The 18286-nt window shown below is 51.0% G+C and overlaps 2 protein-coding genes across 2 annotated transcripts; both read left to right on the plus strand.

Moving 5' to 3' along the window:
* Nucleotides 1-9429: 9429 nt before the first annotated feature.
* Nucleotides 9430-12349, plus strand: LOC117847568 (BOI-related E3 ubiquitin-protein ligase 1). Its single transcript, XM_034728826.2, has 5 exons — nt 9430-9588; nt 9711-9836; nt 9971-10130; nt 10598-10950; nt 11591-12349. The coding sequence occupies exons 3-5, from the start codon at nt 9983-9985 to the stop codon at nt 12143-12145; spliced, it is 1056 nt and encodes a 351-aa protein (XP_034584717.1). The 5' UTR covers nt 9430-9588; nt 9711-9836; nt 9971-9982; the 3' UTR covers nt 12146-12349.
* Nucleotides 12350-14493: 2144 nt separating this feature from the next.
* LOC117844664 (probable polygalacturonase At1g80170) lies at nt 14494-18151 on the plus strand. The gene is made up of 5 exons (XM_034725412.2): nt 14494-15083; nt 16487-16615; nt 16708-16878; nt 16989-17299; nt 17402-18151. The coding sequence occupies exons 1-5, from the start codon at nt 14748-14750 to the stop codon at nt 17976-17978; spliced, it is 1524 nt and encodes a 507-aa protein (XP_034581303.1). The 5' UTR covers nt 14494-14747; the 3' UTR covers nt 17979-18151.
* Nucleotides 18152-18286: the final 135 nt, after the last annotated feature.

The raw sequence follows: 18286 nt of genomic DNA on the forward strand, positions 1-18286 counted from the left end.
TGCTACTCCTTCCTTAATCCTTACAAGGTTGGGATAAACTAACACAGCCTAAGCTACTAGTGGAAAAGTGCAAAAGAGAGTAATGGACACGTCACAACACTATGCTTTTGAGTTTTATTGACCCAAATAATGACACATGTATTGTTCAATATTAATTTTCCTGTGGAAATCGACCTATCACCAGTTGATTTGAATATTATTTAAAAGTTGGTTCCTGAAAAGTCAAAATTAACTATTTAGAAGTTTTTCAGGTATGAAGCCTGCCTGACCTTATTTTCAGTAAGTGCTTAATTAGCTCTCGACGTGTTGAACTAACCCGAGAGAGCGAGAGAGAGAGAGAGAGAGAGAGAGAGAGAGAGAGAGAGAGAGAGAGAGAGAGAGAGAGAGAGAGAGAGAGGGGGGGGGGGGAATCCTAAAAGTTTCATTAATGGCTGCATGCATTCAGATAAGCTCCCCAATCCAAGCACATGATCAGCCCTTGGTACAGAGAAAGCAGGGCAATCAATTGGCGCGCAGAGAATCCTTGGTCACATGCCCTAAGGTCGGAAAGACGTGCGTGTCTGCTTGCAGATCCTAACTAATTTTCGCAGGGACAATAATTATATACACTAATAATAAAGGAGGAAATGTTAAGTGTACGTAGCGCCGCAGCAGCAGCAGCAAGCAGAAGGTCAGACATCACTCTCCATAAATAAAGAGCAAAGCAAAGAAAATCTGACCGATCTGAGGAAACAAATTAAAGGGGAGGGGCGAATGGGCGATGGACGCAACGCGAAAAAGAGAAAGGCAAAAGGCATGCAAATTAAAAGCAGCCACCCTGCTCCGTCAGCACTTGTTTCAGCGTCCAGCTTGCCACCGCACATGACCTACTCAAGTACGTATCCCGGAGAGCAGCTGATGAGCTGATCAGCTCCTGTACGTATTGGCACGCGCATTGTACTTATATACAAGTAGTGGTATAGATATTTTTATACGTACTCCATCGGTCTCAACTTGTAAATCGTTTTGGTTTTTCTAGATATTTGTATGGGTCTAAATATAAGTGTATTTAGCTTTTGATCGTGCCTTTTGATTTGCAGCACGAATCAACTAACGACCACGATTTTACCTTTTTTGCCGCCGGGCCTCTACTAGTAGTCTGCTAATAGTTTTTGGAATTACCGGGGTTTGTTTCGTTTTCGTTGGGATGGGATTCGGCCTTAAATTTGCTGCGTCAATTTTTAGCCTACTATCAGTATTACAGACATTTGGTAGCAACAGACGAGCAGGGGAAGATTAATTGGAGACGACAGCCCTAGTCTGATGGCTGCAACGACTGCAAGACGACGCCGTTTTCAATTGCAGGCCGCAGGCGTCAGGGTTCTTCGGACTTGAAGTTCCTGCCTGCTCCGCGCGACCGTGCCGTGCCCTTGCCTTGCCTGCATGGCACGGGAATCGGGAAATGGGATAGGCGGGGGCGGCTCATCTCACAGTGATCGGAGGATCCGCCCGGGTCGAATTGAATGGTCGGTGGCCGGCGCAGCGCGCAGGCGGGCGCCAGTGTGCTGTGTGCCACGGAGAACGCGTGCAGTGAGCCAGTGAGCCCTGCCGGATGCTGGCTGCTGCCGCCGCGCGCGGTGCGCCGCTGCCCATGCTCTCTGCGTGCATCCTCGCGTCGGCGCTCCTCCCATTTCTTTCCCGTCGGTCGCTGCTTCCTGCATCTGCAATTCTGCGTCGTAGCGGCGTAGCGGGTGGAGCCAGGCAGGGGCGGGGACAGGCAGCGTCGCTTTCGCCGCAGCAGCGGTCTCTGTCTGGGCGCGTCGGGGGCCGGGAAGGGAACGACCACTAGATAGAGGGGTGTGTGTGTGTGCGCGCGCGCTCTCGCGCCTGTGCATTCTCTCGCTTCGTCACACGGATTGAAAGCCCGCGCGCACTGTAACTGTGAGTTTTTATCATCATCCCGCCCTCTGCGTTGGCCCGCTTTGTTGGTATTTGTTTGTTGCTTCTCAATGCAAGTCGTCCAGACAGGACCGCGCCCATCTCCTGCTCGCTCACGGTCGCAGCTAAGCTAGCGGAGTCCGATCTGAGACGCCCGTCCGTCCGATACAATTCAATCAGGCTCGTGGGGGACAGACATACATACTCTCTACCTCGACAAACAAGGACAGACCCCCCACAGCAGCACTGCAGCAGCAAAGGACACAGAGGTAGCTAGGTCCAAGCGACCAAGCAAGCTGACCCCCTACGAGCCTCTGACGATCGAGGATTTGCCGGGTAACTAGCTGCCTTAACCCGTTACTACGGCGGGGACGCCGTACCTGCACTCCAGGCTGCCAGGCTAGCCGTGGAGTGAATCGATCGTCGCCATCACGGGGGAGAGAGCAGGAACACAAGCAAACGATGCATCTATTCCGTCTGTCCGCTGTGCAAAACCCCAAGGGCAAAGCAACGTATCGTCGTCAGGCCTGGGCCCACTGCATGCTTGTGTGATGCTGTGCCTGTAGGATCGTACTACACGTCTCAGTGGCGTGTTAAATGACCCCGTGGAACGGCGACGGGCGAGGATCCAAAAGACGATGCTTGTCATATTGGTTCACTCCAGCACATTGATTACATGGGTTGTGATCGGTGAATCTTGTGAGTAGCGAGCACGTGATGGAACAGCTAGCAATAATAATCCAGATGAATCATGTACTACTGTAGCTTGCTTGTTTGGTGCGAGTGCCACCGTGTGAGGTGTGGCCAGCCGCCATCATGTGCTGGCTAGCAGCTGATGAGTTGCATTGTGAGTTGCAACTCATCAAAAGCAAGCACCATCGTATTGTAAATTCATGAACGCAGCAAAACTGCAAAAGCAGTGGATCGATCTAGCCTTGTGAAACGCGATTGTCCTTTGAATTTGTCTGACGAGGAGCCACGGCAAAAAAAAAAAAAAGGAAAGGAGAAGCCACCATTCCCTTCAGGACGCCCTCTGGTCAAGCAAAGCTGGGAGAATCCCTGGTTAACTAGTAAAGAACCCGTACGTTCCCGTCTTTCTAGATGGATCCTGCTTTTGATCACTATAATCACCACCACCCTCGATCGGGTGTCTGTTTAATTACTAGGTGAAAATCAGTTACCACCTCTGATATCCCCATCCCGACCACAAACACGGACTGTAATTAATATTTATCCTTTGCTTTGTCTGACGATCGAGGAGCCACGCCACACGCCAGGCATCACGATTTACAAAGAACCACCACCCTCCCCTGCCCCTAATGGTCAAGCAAAGCTGAGCACATGTACCAATATCAATGGGATTAAGAATAAACCCCTTCTCATTCCCGTCTTTCTATATGGATCCTACTTTCGATCACTATAATCACGACCCTCCGTTTTAGACGAAATAGGCATCAATATATTACCATCGATGCGTTCCGATCCCCATCCCGAGCACAAATTACCAGCGCAGGTGACAGTGTCATCATGGGTCAAAATGTATGTTAGTTTTTACCTCGGTGGAAAAAGGAGAGGCTAGTGTCTGCTAGGCTATTGTACTGGATGCCCGTCATCGTTAAAAACCCGGACCGGAGCGACGAAGAGAGAAGGGCTGTGATATCGAGTGGAAAAAGGCGCATGAATATGGGCTGGCGACACGCCGGCACCCATGATGCTGGCGCGGCAGGGCACGCACCCAAATCTGCCAAAGATGGATCGCAGTCGTCGCAGGCTGATTGCGAGGCAGCAGGATCCTCGCCATGCCACGAGTGAGGGTAGTACCTAGACGAAGCCCAAGAAAGTGACAGCACTGTACTTGGAAGCCTTCTCTCCCCCCGATGGTGAAAAAGGAAGGAGGAAGCACGAGGGTGGGGGAGAGCCAGCAGATCGAAGAATGACCAGACAAGCTCACTGCTCAGACGAAATTAGGGGGTGTTTCTGAGAAGCCCGATTCTGAACGGATGTTTGACAGAGTATTAAATATAGACTAATTACAAAACTAATTGTACAATCCTTAAGTTAAATCGCGAGATGAATCTATAGAGCTCATTAAATTAGTTAGTATAATATAGAAGGTAAGTTTATAGAATTATGACCCATAGCTCATTAAATTAGTTAGTATAATATAGAATTGTTGTCGTTGGTATACGGAGACATTCAAATACATTCATGTAAGAGGTATCAAAAATTGTGGAGGCTGCGGAGAAGCACGCTCGCATTTGCAAGACAAAACAAATACGTTGTCCATATTTTAACTGTAGCAACAATATTGTATGGGGGGATACTAACGTCATCAAGAGGCATTTGATAAAGTAAGGTTTTGTGGATGGATACGCAATTTGATCCCCACCATGGTGAGGCAGAAGGTACTTTCAACAACACAAACATCGATACTGGCTCTGATGAAGTGGGTGCAAACGAAAATGATCATGTTATGATGGATGATGATTATGATCGTGGAGATCAAAATGGTGATCAAACAGATGCGCGTGTGGAACCACAATGAGGAACGTGATGTTGATATGGAGGACATGTTGCGCCATATTGAACCGGAAGTGTTACTAGGGAGTGCTAAAGGGTTAGAGAATTTCGAGACACTCAAGAAGGCAGTAAAGGGCCGTATGTATGAGGGATGTGGGAAGGAGTGGACAGTGTTGCGTTTCGTCCTTCATCTTCTGATCTAAAGGCTAAATTTATCTTCTGATGCTGAATGCTAAATTTGGCCGGTAGTTTCAATGATCTCCTTACTCTTACTCTGCTAGGCAAATTTTTCCCGAAGCCTAATTTTGTGTCAAGAAACACATACGAAGCAAATAAAATTATCAATTCATTGAAGATGAGTGTGCAAAGAATTTATACTGGCGGACTAGCATCCGCTAGCACAGACGACATTTGTGCTAGCTTAAAATTGTTAGCGGCTGCGATACCTATAAGTACAAACATGTTCTAACCACCCACAAATTGGATGCACTCCCTCCGCTGCATGACTGCATTCCCCATCTCCATCCGGAGCGAGGGAGAGAGATATAAACAAAGGATTATCCTTTTTTTTGAAAACTAAAAACAAAGGATTATCCAAGCTGGCAATGGCATGCATGGATGGATGCCAATTGGCGATTGCTAGGTACTTTACCAGTGGCCATGGCGTCGCCCTAGAGATTCTCCGCGGAAGAGACAAACGCGGCTATCCACGCCACTGACTGCCGTCCGCCGTGCCCAACGCCCATGGCCCAAGGGGGATGGGTTCTCGCTGCCCGCTTCGCCTCGGACTCGGAGGAGAGAAAGGAGGGCCCCTGGATGGACCAAACGATGAAACGATGCCAACGCAAAGAAAGACGCGTGCTGAGTAGTGCATGCCTCGGACTCGGGGAACGTGCCCTGCCCCGGCGGCGGCTGCTTCGGCTTGCCGGCTTGCTGCTTCCTTGCAGCGGACGCCGGACGAACGGAGCCTTGTGCAGGTGAGTTGCTTGTGATCATCCGCCACGCCGGGGCCCGGAGCTCTCGCCGTCGGATGGTTGGAATCGCGCGCGCTGATCGAGTCACCAAGGAATATGCACAGCATGCGGCTAGCTACGACCACACGTCCACACATCGCACCGGCCGGCTAAAACCCAAGGCTGCTTTCGGGGGCGAGAGCTAAAGCGAAAACGAACAAGTTGGCTGACGGCCGGGGACCAAATGGATCGGATCGGACGGCGTATACTGCGCTTATTCTCCCTCGCTGCACTGCACGCGCGCGCACTACCCAGCAGCAGATCGAGAAAGAGAGGGTGCCTTGGGTTTCATTTCAACTCCCTCCGTTTGGACGGTAGCACCCGTTGCCGAGCGGGGTCGTACGTAGATTCCAATTTCTTTTCTTTTTTTTTTTAAAAAAAAAGATTCCAAATTCCATGACGGTTTCTTTCCAGTCCACGGATCTCTCGTAATCAGCGCGCAGCCATACGGGGTGCTAGGCTGGGCTAGGCTCCAACGAACTACTCCTAACGTTGCTCTTGCCTCGTAATAATCAGCCACCTACTACCGTGTCATCTGTCCGAGAAATTCCAGCAGAGCAGGTCATCAATTCCATGCGAGTTTGAGCAAGGAGCCACGTACAGAAAGCTAGCATCACGAGCTGGTGGATGCATGGAAAACAAAAGCTAGCTAGCGCACTCACACACAGCAGGCACAGCTTCTCTATACCCTATAGCCTATAGGCGCACCGAGGTCAAAGCGGCCAAGACTGAAAGCTGCCTGCGTGAGGAGGAAAAAAAAGAAGAAAAAGAAAAAAGGGATCTATCCTAGTGCTGAATGCATGAGCATGACTGACTCGGCCGTATGGGCCGTGCCGCCGCCGTGGGCAATCTATCTACATCCATCAGCTATCACGCTCTCCCGTACCATCTCGCTCGCCGTCGTCCTGGGCTCCTGGCCCGGTCACGTCTTCCCACTTTCGATTCGGCATCCTGGACTCGTCGTATTTTAATTACTAATTCCTCCGTTCCAACTTACAGATTATTTTAACTTTTTTTTATACCCAGACACATAACGACCTAACAGGGTACGTGGAAGTTGGAGCTATTGGTTACTGTAGTCCATAAACGACGTGGCTCATAGTTGATGTGGGTTCCATGTACATACTATCTTTGAAGATCGTGTTGTGAGAAGAATTGCATCGAAAAGTGAGTGAGACTATCTCTTCCCTCCACGCTAGTCTCATACTTACTGTACTGTTTAATTAGTACAAAATTGATTGAGGTAGCTCTAAGCTAGATCATTGATACGCTCTTACGCTCAAAGCTAGTGCAACTCGCTTCTGCCAACCTTGGGCTAAGTTACGTTGCATAGCAGCGCATATGCATGGTGTATTGTTGTATTGGTGCGCTCCTCGTGCATATCCTAAAAAGCTGACGCTAACTCTGATTTAATTTTATGCTGCGGCCTGTAGATTAAGAATGCAGGTTCAGTACGTGTCAGCAGCCACCGCCCGCCAGCAACGCCGCCATGCATGCACTCCCCGCATGCTTTGCTTGCTCGGCCGCAGCAGCCCGCACTACGCGGCAACCGTCGACGCTGCCTGCCTTCGCGCAGTGATCTTTTCCTCAAGGAAAGTTACAAACTTTCCCTCATCGATCCGGCCGAGAGGTGCATGATGCTACTGGCTGCATGACAGCTTTTTTTCACCCTCCACTCAAAAAGGAGATGCCACATGCTTAACACCCTCGCGAGGAAGTTAATTAGTAGGAATACGTATTGGAATATTATTTTATCGTGTGGTATTTGCTTACGTTTGGTCATTCTTTTTCTTGTTGAGGGTTTTTTAAAAATGCTTTTGGTGAAATAACGAGTCATTCGAAAGTGGAAACTCACCACTTGGTGGACCGAGTGAGGCCCATTTGTGCTGCTACCTGGGCTCGCACGGAGCCCAATTTTTATGGGTCTGTCGATTCGATGATGGGCTTAATTTGTACTGGATGGCCCAGTTACTTACTTTCGCAGCCTTCTTAAACGTATCGTTTAAGATTTTCCAACCCACCCCCCACCCACCCTCCCAAAAAAAATTGGAGGGAGGAGGAAGAAACAAATCTTCCCGAAACAATGTAGTAACCACTAGCCAAGCCGTGAGGCCTCCTCCAATTGGAGGTTGCATATGAGCTGGCTCATAAAATATTTTCTTATATTTTAATAGGAGAGAGAAGAGCTATCTTTTGATCAATAGATAGTCTCATATATGCATTTCAAGATTACGTTGGAATGACGTGTGGGATCATTCATATTATAAGCTATGTGCTAAAAGTTAGATCATTGAAAAGGTTGTCGGATCGTTTCCTAGAGTGGTTAGAGCTAGGTGGTACCTTGTAACATTGGAGAAGGCCTGGCGACCTTGACAACGGGCCTACAAGCACTTTAGTCAACGAAAACGACCAGGCCCGTCAAGCCGTGACGACCTTACTTGACAGCGGGCCTGACCGACGTGACTTGAAATGGCCATGACAAACTAACAGTTTGACACAATTCCAAAAATGAAAAAGGCAAAAAAAAAAATTCCCTCAACAACAATCAAATAGAAGTCGCTGTAACTCGAAAGGATCGATCGATCGATCGCATCTCACGAGCACTAAAAGAGATTTCAAAGATGAGACCAAACTGATATCGAGAATAATCAACGTAACGACGATGCCACGCACCGCCGACGATTCTCGTATAGCCATGCACAAAACTTATAAGTAGATTGGAAGGGATGGGAGGAGCAGCTAGTAGTGTACGTACCTCCAGGCAGTATCTCGGACTTCATACTGATCGGCCGTCGCACTATGAACCCACTCAGCCGCCGCCGCCGCCGCCGCCGGACTCGATGATGCGTACCCAGCTGCTGGTGATGACTCGATCGATCGGAATGGAGTGCTCAGCCTGGACGACGGCGACACGATCGAGCTAGGGCGCCGGTGGAGCGCAAGCAGGGGGAGGCAGCAGTGCCACGACCTTGTTGTGAGCTAGCTAGCTAGCGTCCGTCGCCCGTCGCTCGCTCGCTGGCATATAGCATCACGCACTACGGCACGGCACTGGTACAAGCTAGTAGTCTGCTACTGCATGCCGCTGCTAGTTGCCGCGTGCCGCAGCGCGCTTCGCGTGAGCCCCCCGCGCGCCGCGCCCTGCCGAGTTGCCGTCGCCGGCCGCCTCTTCGCTCTCTCCCTTCCCTGCCCGCAGCGCATGCAGGGTGTTGCGTGCTCCAGCAAGCCACGCACACGGAAACTGCGTTCTCTCCGGCCTCTGGTTTTCCTAGCTCCTCCTGCCGCTGTTACGGCATGCCTCCGGGTCCTCTGCTGAAATCTGGCTAGCCTGAAGGAAGACTGGCCAGCTAGTGGCGTTCCGACCTCTACCTGGAACGCGTGACGCCGTCCGTTCCGGCGGTTGCAGCTTGGATTAAGGAAGCCTACGGGGGGGGGGGGGGGGGGGGGGGGGGGGGGGGGACACTGGCCCTGGATTCGGGTGCTGCTGCATTGCTTCCGTTGCTGTTGCACTGGAGAGTGGAGAACGCGTACACCGCGCTCCTTGTTCATTCACTGTTCAGAAAAAGAAGGCATTTTCCTGCTCACATGTTTTCTTTTCTTTTTTCTTTTTTTGAGGAAAATGCTCACATGTATCCTGCATGCATCGTCACTCTTCTTGGGTTTTGAGAGGAAGGCAGTTATGCTAATTGGAGGCCCAGATCCATCGATCTCAAGGAACAACAAGCCGAATCCACAGGCAGACCAAACGGGCTGGCTCCAGAGGTCAAAACTTACGACACCGGCCCAGCAGCACTCTGGCTGGACCTTCTTCATTACTAGTGGGCCAGCCCAACTACCGGCCGAAACAGAAATTCGTTGCGGTGGGCCCGGTGACGTGGCTCGGTGGCGTGCGTGGCAACCGGTTGGAGCCGCTCCTCGCCTCCTCCTACTCCTCGCGCTCCCTACTTTTCCTTCCTTCCTCTCCCATTACTTGCTTTCCTTGCGCGCTTTAAAATCACCTCGGGCGTATTAAAAACCGGCAATTAATCGCGGAATTCCCAACGCTCTCGCCGCGGCGGCGGACTCCCCAACCCAAATCCCCCCATCCGCCCCCGCACCGGCACGGCCACCGGCTACCGGCGGCGGCGGCGAATCCGCTTCGGTGCGTCGCTTCCCTCCCGTCTCCCTTGCCCCCCAACCCCGCCGTCTCCGCCCCCGCCCCCAAATCGCATTGCGGATTTTCGGTTCCTGATTTTTTTTTGGTCCTCTGCGTTCTTCGATCAGGGGCTCGCGCGATCGGATCGGCGCGGGTTCGGCTTCGCTTGAGCGGCGCGGGTTCGTGCCCGATCGGAGGGCGGTGGCGGCTACAGCGGCGGCGTCTCTGGCGTAATCTGCCGCGGCTTCCTCCTGGTAGGGGGAGATTTTTTTTTATTTTTTTGCAATAAATCCGTTGCTGCTTGCCCTTGTTACTCGCGTGCGTGGTGATTGGAGGTGTGGATTCCTGCGATTTATTTACCCCCGCAGCTTCTGTGTGTTCCTCGCAGGAGAGGAGCGGAATGGACGGGGAAGCGTTCCGGGTGGGCGGCCACTTCGGTTCTTCGCACCCCTCTGGAGCCATGGAGGATCCGATGCAGAGCCAGAACCAGTTCCTGTTTAACGCCAGGCCTGCGCCGCTGCAGCTGCAGCTGTTCGGGAGCCCCGCGGGTAAGATGGATAACGCGTCTGTCTGCTTACTCGTTGCTGCGTGATTTTTTCTGAATCTGAACCATTTCTAGCAGAGTTTTTTTAGATGAGTAGCGGATTCGTTAGTGAAGGCTAGTTTTGCCTGGATAGAGCCAATATTGGTGCATTAGTTCTATGATCTGATCAGAGTAGTCATTTTGACGATTTTTATATGTAATGCCTGGGTAATGTCAGCAACGCAAGTACAATTTTATCTCACAAAAATGTTTATCAGAGTAGCCAATTTAACAACGATCTTATCGGTGAAAACACCCTACTTGCTAGTATTCATTGCATTATCCTGGCTCTACCTTGCTTTATCATAGACCTACACGTTACCATCTATAGCTTCAATGAAACTGGTTAACTGAACTATGCCTTGTTACCACATCAGTACATCACTTAATTTCCGTCCCCTTTTCACTGACTGTGAAATATTGTCAATGCAGTCCCCGCGGTTGGTCCTTCTGGTTATATTAATTACACTGGAAACAACCACCTTTCTGTTATGAGCCAAGCAAGGAACACAAACATTGATACAGGGAATGAGAAGCAGCTGAAACTTCAGATGTCCTTGAACAACTATTATCAACAGGATGCTGATCAGTTGGCACATGTCGGCAATCCAAGTGCTGTATCAACCGGTCTAAGGCTTTCTTATGAGGATGATGAGCACAACTCGTCTATTACATCTGGCAGTGGTAGCATGTCCTCGTTGCCTACCACGTTGCCTCTTCTTGATGATCTTATGGCTGAAATTGATAAAGAAAACGAAGAGATTAGCTATTACTTGAGACTTCAGGTAAAATTCAATGCAAATTTATCCATTGACCAAATCCCTAGATCTAGTGTTTTATGGGACAGTAAGGATGAAATAAACCAAGTAGGACTTGTTTATCAAAAAATAATAAAGCGGCCATTCCATCATGGAAACACTGGCCTTACCACAATGCCTCTTGTTGATGATCTTATGGCTGAAATTGACAAAGAAAACAAAGAGATTAGGTATTACTTGAGACTTCAGGTAATATTCAATGCAAATTTATTCATTGACCAAATCCCTAGATCTAGTGTTTTATGGGACAGTAAGGATGAAATAAACCAAGTAGTACTTGTTTATCAAAAAATAAAAAAGCGGCCATTCCATCATGGAAATACTGGCCTTGCCATTCCATGTTGAAATGGTTGAGTTATCCAGATATGCTGTTGTAGTTTCTGGTAAACCTTGTAGTTGTAGGTAGAGCATCATAATGCACTGATTCTCCTGTAAGTTATATGCTTGTCCCTCTATGTTAAGGTCTAGTTTACATGTTACTGATGTATCGCTTGCTTCTAACTGTTCAAAGTAACTTGGCCTTTGACCATTGAAGTCTCTGATGGTGTTTGAATCAACTGACCTCTGCTGGTAACACACTCTCACATTGTGTCTCTTTTTCCCACAGGCTGAACAGATTGGCAAGCAGATGAAGGAGGTGAACCAGCGGCGGATGATTTCTTTCCTGGCAAATCTTGAACGGGCGGTAGGAAAGAAGCTGAGGGAGAAGGAACTGGAGGCGGAGGCCATGAACAGGAAGAGCAAGGAACTGAATGAGCAGATCAGGCAAGTCGCCCTGGAAGTCCAGTCGTGGCAGTCAGCTGCTCTGCACAACCAGTCGGTCGCCAACAACCTGAAGAGCAGGCTGATGCAAGTGGTGGCGCAGAGCACCAACCTGACCAGAGAAGGCTCCGGCGACAGCGAGGAGGACAACGCGGCCTCCAGCCAGAACCCCAATGCCGGGGCACCCGGATGCTTCTTCCAGTCCAGCCTCCTCGGGGGCCGGAGCACGACGGCAACCGTGGGGCTGGGGGCCTGCAGGTGGTGCGGCGGGAAAGAGGCGTCGGTGCTGGTGATGCCGTGCCGCCACCTCTGCCTGTGCGCAGACTGTGAGAGGGTCTCCGACGTGTGCCCTGTCTGCCGGTTCCCCAAGAGCGGCAGCGTCGAGATCAACATGTCCTGACAGGAAATCCTATGTACGTCAAAGCGCACTGGACGAGCAATGATATACACAGTAACTAGATGTAAGCGTGTTCCAACAGTGGTGTACATGTTAGCATGCTTTTTTTCGTTTTCTTGAGAAGTTCTGGACTTAGTCCAGGTGTAAGGTCACCTCACCTGCTTGGGATCTCAGAAGGTAAAAAGGGATCAGGTTTGCATCTTGCAATCCATATGCATTCCACATCGCATCCTCTTTTATCATGTGGTTTTACTGATGCATAAAAATGGCTTTTACTGAAAACATCTTTGGTAGGCTTTGCTAGCATGTCTGAAATGGTGAAAGGCTCTCATTTCGTCAACACTGGGAGGTAGCAATGAACAATGTTGCCATGTTTCCTTAGGTGTATGCCCTAGAAATGAAGATGATGATGAGCCATCTAGTCTTTTTTTTTGTTAGTTGTTTCCGAAAAAGGAATAGAAAAGAAAAGAAAACCAAAGTGGTGAGAAGAATCTTGATAGGTAGGATTGCAGTTGCAGCAGGAAGGAGCAATGTGTGGAGCATGGGCAAGCTCAGCACAAGCAATGCAATGTGGCCGCTGGCGGGGCAGGCAGAGCCAGCCAGGGCCCTTGTGCGAACGGAAAGGTAGAGTGCATCTCAAGGTAGCGCCTGGCCTCCTGTAACTGCTGCACCTGGACGCGTACCTGAGGGGGGTTGAGCTGTGCGGCCGCCCTGGGCCACCAAAACCAAAACAAAGGGGCTCCCTCCCAGGTACAGCAGGCTGCGTGTAGGCCCAAAGGACGAGCACTGCGGAGCAGCGTAGGTCAGAAGGAAGCCACGCGAGTCCCTGCTGAACCAACAACGCGATTCGCTGGCCCTCTGCCCGAGCTGCGCAGCACGTGCGACTCCTCTCCTCCTCGCGGCGTGATGCTCTAATCTGATCTCACCCGCAGCGTGCCGAAACGGCGGCAACTCCGTTTTCTCTGACGCTGACGAACTTGCCGAGTCACCTATTGTGCGCCCTATGCCTTCACGCTAGTGTAGGTTATCAATTGGTGTTTGATGATCAATACTTTGAGCCTTTGATTAATGGTGATCAAAGTTGCCCATTCTCTGCTGCATGGTAGAAAATTGATAGACTGAACATTGGTTAGGGTGAATATTGTTTGGATTTGTGAGTTCCATTTGATAATCTATAATATTCCTTCGAGTTCATTAGGTACTTATTTTTAGCTTTGCTTTAGTTTTCAATTACCGATGTGTTTAAAAATTTGCAGAAGCAAACTTTAATGAAATGTATATGATTTTGTGGTGCTATTTTTGGATGCACTTTAAGTGTTTATAAGTACATTTCATTTATATATTGTTGCTGATGCTGCAGGACCTCAATTTTTTTGTCTCGATCAGGGCCACCAAAACCTTAGGACCGGGCCTGGCTGCCATAACAGGTTTCTGGTTCAGCTTGTGTGGCTGGATGCTCGATTCAATTGTTGTTTGAATTCAGCTCGAAATCAGGCCAAATTTTGTGGAATCCTTCGCGGTCTGGGACTCTGGATCTAGTTCGATCCGGTGGCTAGTTTCAGCCTGTGTGGCTGGACGCTCAGTTGTTTGGATTCAGCTCGAGCAGGCGAGATACCAACTTTAATATCCTTTACCAATTCTTTGAATATGGGGACAAACGAAGAGCTGCGGCGAACGATTGCAAGGAATGGAGATCCACTTGGAGCCTTTTGGCATTTGGCAATGGAATTGCATGGCGGATCCGCCGCAATCATGAACAGCCGCATGGCGTTCGCCACCTGGTTTCGGAGCATCGGTAGCGGTAGCAGGCTTCACCCACCTTTCGGTTCTCGTGGGATCCCTGAAACAATACGCATGTCGTAGGCCATCACCATTCATAGAAAAGCCACAACCAAAACTGACCCCGATGATCCTTCTGCGAAACGGCCGTTCGCACATGCTCGGTTCCGGAAGCGAAGGTCGCCAGTTATCACTCCGATAACATATACATACATATGCCACCAATTTTTCTTACCAGTAGTCATCACAGTGCCAAACTTTTCCTGCATAGCATGGCCTTCGCGCCTTGAAATGTCGCGTGCACACGTTATGACTCACGGCCAGGAATTTGGCCATTTCTCATCGCTGGAGGAGCTTATCCAAGCCCTACCACTATTAGCATTGCCTTGCAAGGAATTGCATTTTGGAAATAAGTAGATGGATGGATGGATACAAGATGGAGGACACCACAAAATGATGGGAAAATGCCAAGGGAAAGGAAAGGAGAGGGGCCTTCCCTTTTGTTGTTGTTGTTTTTTCTTTTTCAGAGGATGAGTAAAGCATAAACCACACCTCCCTCTGTCGCACGCACATTTTATCATTCACTTGCACTTCAAGTCCTCCTCTGTCCTCGCTCGTCGTCCTCTTTCTTCCTCCTACTCGATCCATCCATCCATCCATCCATCGATGGCCTCTCTTTGTCAGCTCGCGCACAGCTCATCCATCAGCTCCATCTCCAGGTCTCCACTATAAACCGCCACACGCTTGCAAGCCAAGGTGTACCGGTCGTCTTCGAGCCGCCACCATTAGACAGCTTCAGAAGCTGTAGGATCAACCAGGCTGTGCAATGGGGGCAGGGAGGAGAGGCGGCACGAGAGCGACGACGCTGCTCTTGGTGCTTCAGGTCTTGTTCGTGGCCGTGGCGAGGGCGGCGGTGGGCGGCGGCGGAGGGGAAGACGCCGGTGAGAGTTTCCTGAGGTTGTGGTCGGATGGAGGTGAAGAAGCTGATGGACAGCAGGAGGATGTCTTCAAGTGGGATGGAGAGGAAGACGATGACGACGATGAGGAGGAGGGCCGCATCATGATGTGGGGGAAGGGGACCGGGCGGCCGCCGACGTGCCGGAACGTGGTGAACGTCGACAGCTTCGGCGCCGCGGGGGACGGCGACGCCGACGACACCGAGGTGAGTTCATCTCTGCTGCTGCTGCTGCTGCTAATCATCGCTCTGCATGTAAGCACGTCCGAGTGTTTGGCATAATTCCATCACGCTTTGCGTGCAAGTAGTGGTGAAGCTCGGTGGTGACACTCCACAGTAACAAGCTTTTCAGAAGCGTTTCCAGTAAAATCTCACCTTTGATCCCATCTTTTTGACTCCAAATTCCAAAAGCTCAGCGGCATACGTAAAATATAAATTCTGTCTCGAGAATGGCAGCAACTGATGATGATTAGAGAAGAACAGAACACAGTTTACTCATCTTGACGCGTTAGCATGATTGAACAGAAATAGGCTTGAGCAGGTTGTGCTAGCGACCTATATTGCTTACAAGTCTAAATCTCTTCGAGGAAGGAGATCATGAAGTGTATCCATTTTCGTGATGTGCATCCCAATCATGAGGCCTATGGATGGGTACATGAGTATGTCTTGTACGACGCTAGCTTGTGCGTCCAAGACGTATGTCACCGATAACTGAAAGCATTTTTTCTTTTGCAACACGCAACCCTTTCTTCTTTTGCAATTAATAAATAAGCCCAAATCAGCTTCTTTATAAACATAATCAGTATAGCTTACTTGATCTGTCCGAATGATATTACGAGTCAAGCAGAATCGAGCCGCTGGATCAGATCAGTTGCTTTCAGGATCAGTAACATGCATGCACTGACAAAACTGACGGTGGCATAGATGGGGAGCAGTAATTTCTGTCTGAATTGTTTTGCAAAGCGTTTAAGTTTAGCTTAGATTTGTCTGAATGGTTCGCATTTTGAATCTCATCTCGTGTACTGATCAGTCAAAGAAAATGAAACGAGACGCGACACAGATCAGTTGCTTTACTTCGAAACATCGGACTATGTATGACACGTTGCTGTCAGTGACAGTGGCATGATGAGAGAATATGTAGGGATCCAGACGTTACGATTTTCAGGAAGCCACACTTTCCATGTGATGATGGGCTTTGCGGCTTGCCAGTCAAGAACGGGAGATCTGATGGCGACGCCTCCAGGCTCCAGATGCTCTCCTCCCCCCCATGCTTCCTCGGCGGTTGCTTAGCTTCATCACTCTCTGACGACCCATCCATCACCCGCATGCAGCGTGCAGATCTCGCCGGGAGATTCTTCAGTGCGTCAAGAAACGGGATGTGATCTGCATCCGATGCACGTCTTGCGTCTCCACTCGATCGATCGATCACTTGCATTTCTTCCCCGCTTTATTATGAACAATCGATCTACGTTTTGAGCAGAGTTTTCTGAATAATTTACGCGCGACGAACTTGCGCCCATGAATGGGTTTTGATTGAACGTCGTTGCGTTCGTGCTAAAGCTAAAAATGCTGGCAACATTCATGGTGACTGCGGCGGCTTTGGTTGTCAGGCGTTCTCGAACGCGTGGAAGACGGCGTGTTCACTGGAGAACGCGGTGTTCTTGGTGCCCGCCGGCCGCCGCTACAAGGTCGGCGCCAGCACCTTCATGGGGCCGTGCAAGCCCAAGATGATCATCCAGGTGATACATGAGGCAATGAACATTGAACAATAATGGTTCATTTCAGAAGGTCCAGTGAGATCAGTTGCAGTGACTCGATCGTTGGCGTGCAGATCCAGGGCACGATCGTGGCGCCGGAGGAGCCGTCAGAGTGGGACCCCCGGAGCCCCCGGCTGTGGCTCCTCTTCTCGGGGCTCGCCGGCGCCCGCATCCAGGGCGGCGGCGTCATCGACGGCTCCGGCTCCAAGTGGTGGGCCAACTCCTGCAAGATCAACAAGTCCAACGTACGTTGTTCCTCACCGTTCCAAATCATACATTCAGAGAGCCAGATCGATCGAGTTCTTCGATTGCTGCTTCTTCATGTCACTGATCGAGTACTCGTGCATTACTGCAGCCGTGCAAGGCTGCTCCGACGGCCGTGACGATCGACTCGTGCCGCGGCGTGCGCGTGAAGGGGCTCCGCGTGCAGAACGCGCAGCAGATGCACCTGACAGTGTACCGTTCCCGTAGCGTGCGCGTCACCGGCGTCCGCATCGACGCCCCCGAGGACAGCCCCAACACCGACGGCATCCACGTCGCCGAGTCCACCGCCGTCACCATCCAGAACTGCCGCATCGGCACCGGCGACGACTGCATCTCCATCGTCAACGCCAGCTTCAACATCCGCATGAAGAACATCGACTGCGGCCCCGGCCACGGCATCAGGTCAGTCGAGCTCGAAGTCTTCATGTTCTTGTTCGTGGCTGCCTCTGCCTGTCTTTAGCTGTGACTGATGCTTGGCCATGGCGACTCCGGCGGCGTTCGCAGCATCGGGAGCCTGGGGAAGGGCGGCACGTTCGCGGCGGTGGAGAACGTGGCGCTGGACACGGCACGGATCAGCCGGGCGCAGAACGGCGTGCGGATCAAGACGTGGCAGGGCGGCGCCGGCTACGTCCGCAACGTGCGCTTCTCCAACGTGGTCGTCGACGACGTCGACCACCCCATCGTCATCGACCAGTTCTACTGCGACGCCGCCGGGGGCGCCCCCTGCCGGAGCAGCACCGCCTCCGCCGTGGCGGTCGCCGGCGTCGCGTACCGCAACATCAGCGGCACGTCGCGGCGCGCCGACGCGATCAGGTTCGCCTGCAGCGACGCCGTGCCATGCACCGGCATCGTGCTCAGCGACATCGACCTGCGCCGCAGCGATGACGACGGCGGCGGGGAGGTGCAGACCGTCTGCAACTGCGCCGTCGGATTCGACTACGGCTGCGTCCGCCCCGCCGTCGATTGCCTCCGCAGCAGCACCTGCGGCGGCGCGCCCGACGACCACCCTGACCACGACGACGACAAGGAGAAGGAAGCGGCCGAGACGACGCCGGCGCCCATTCTCCATACCGAGCTGTGACGAGCAGCTCGAATGTGCTCGTTGATCATGGCTCATTAGATCTCATTCTTCGATGCTAATGCTTGCTGTAATGCTGTTGCTGAGATCAACGTACTTAGCAGTCACTTTTGACACCAAAAAGTTTGTTACTACTAATTAGTGGAAGTAACCTTGCATGCCGTAACTTTCATTCTTGTTTTACCGCGTGGTGTACAAATCTAAAATCTTACAGCAAAGCACACACTCTCCGGTGCTTGATTTTACCGCGGCAGCAGGCCGTCGGATCCCCCTTTCCACCCACCGGCAAAGATTGGCGACAGTCAGCCCAG

The sequence above is a fragment of the Setaria viridis genome, chromosome 1, assembly GCF_005286985.2.
Source record: "Setaria viridis chromosome 1, Setaria_viridis_v4.0, whole genome shotgun sequence".
Lineage (NCBI taxonomy): Eukaryota > Viridiplantae > Streptophyta > Magnoliopsida > Poales > Poaceae > Setaria > Setaria viridis.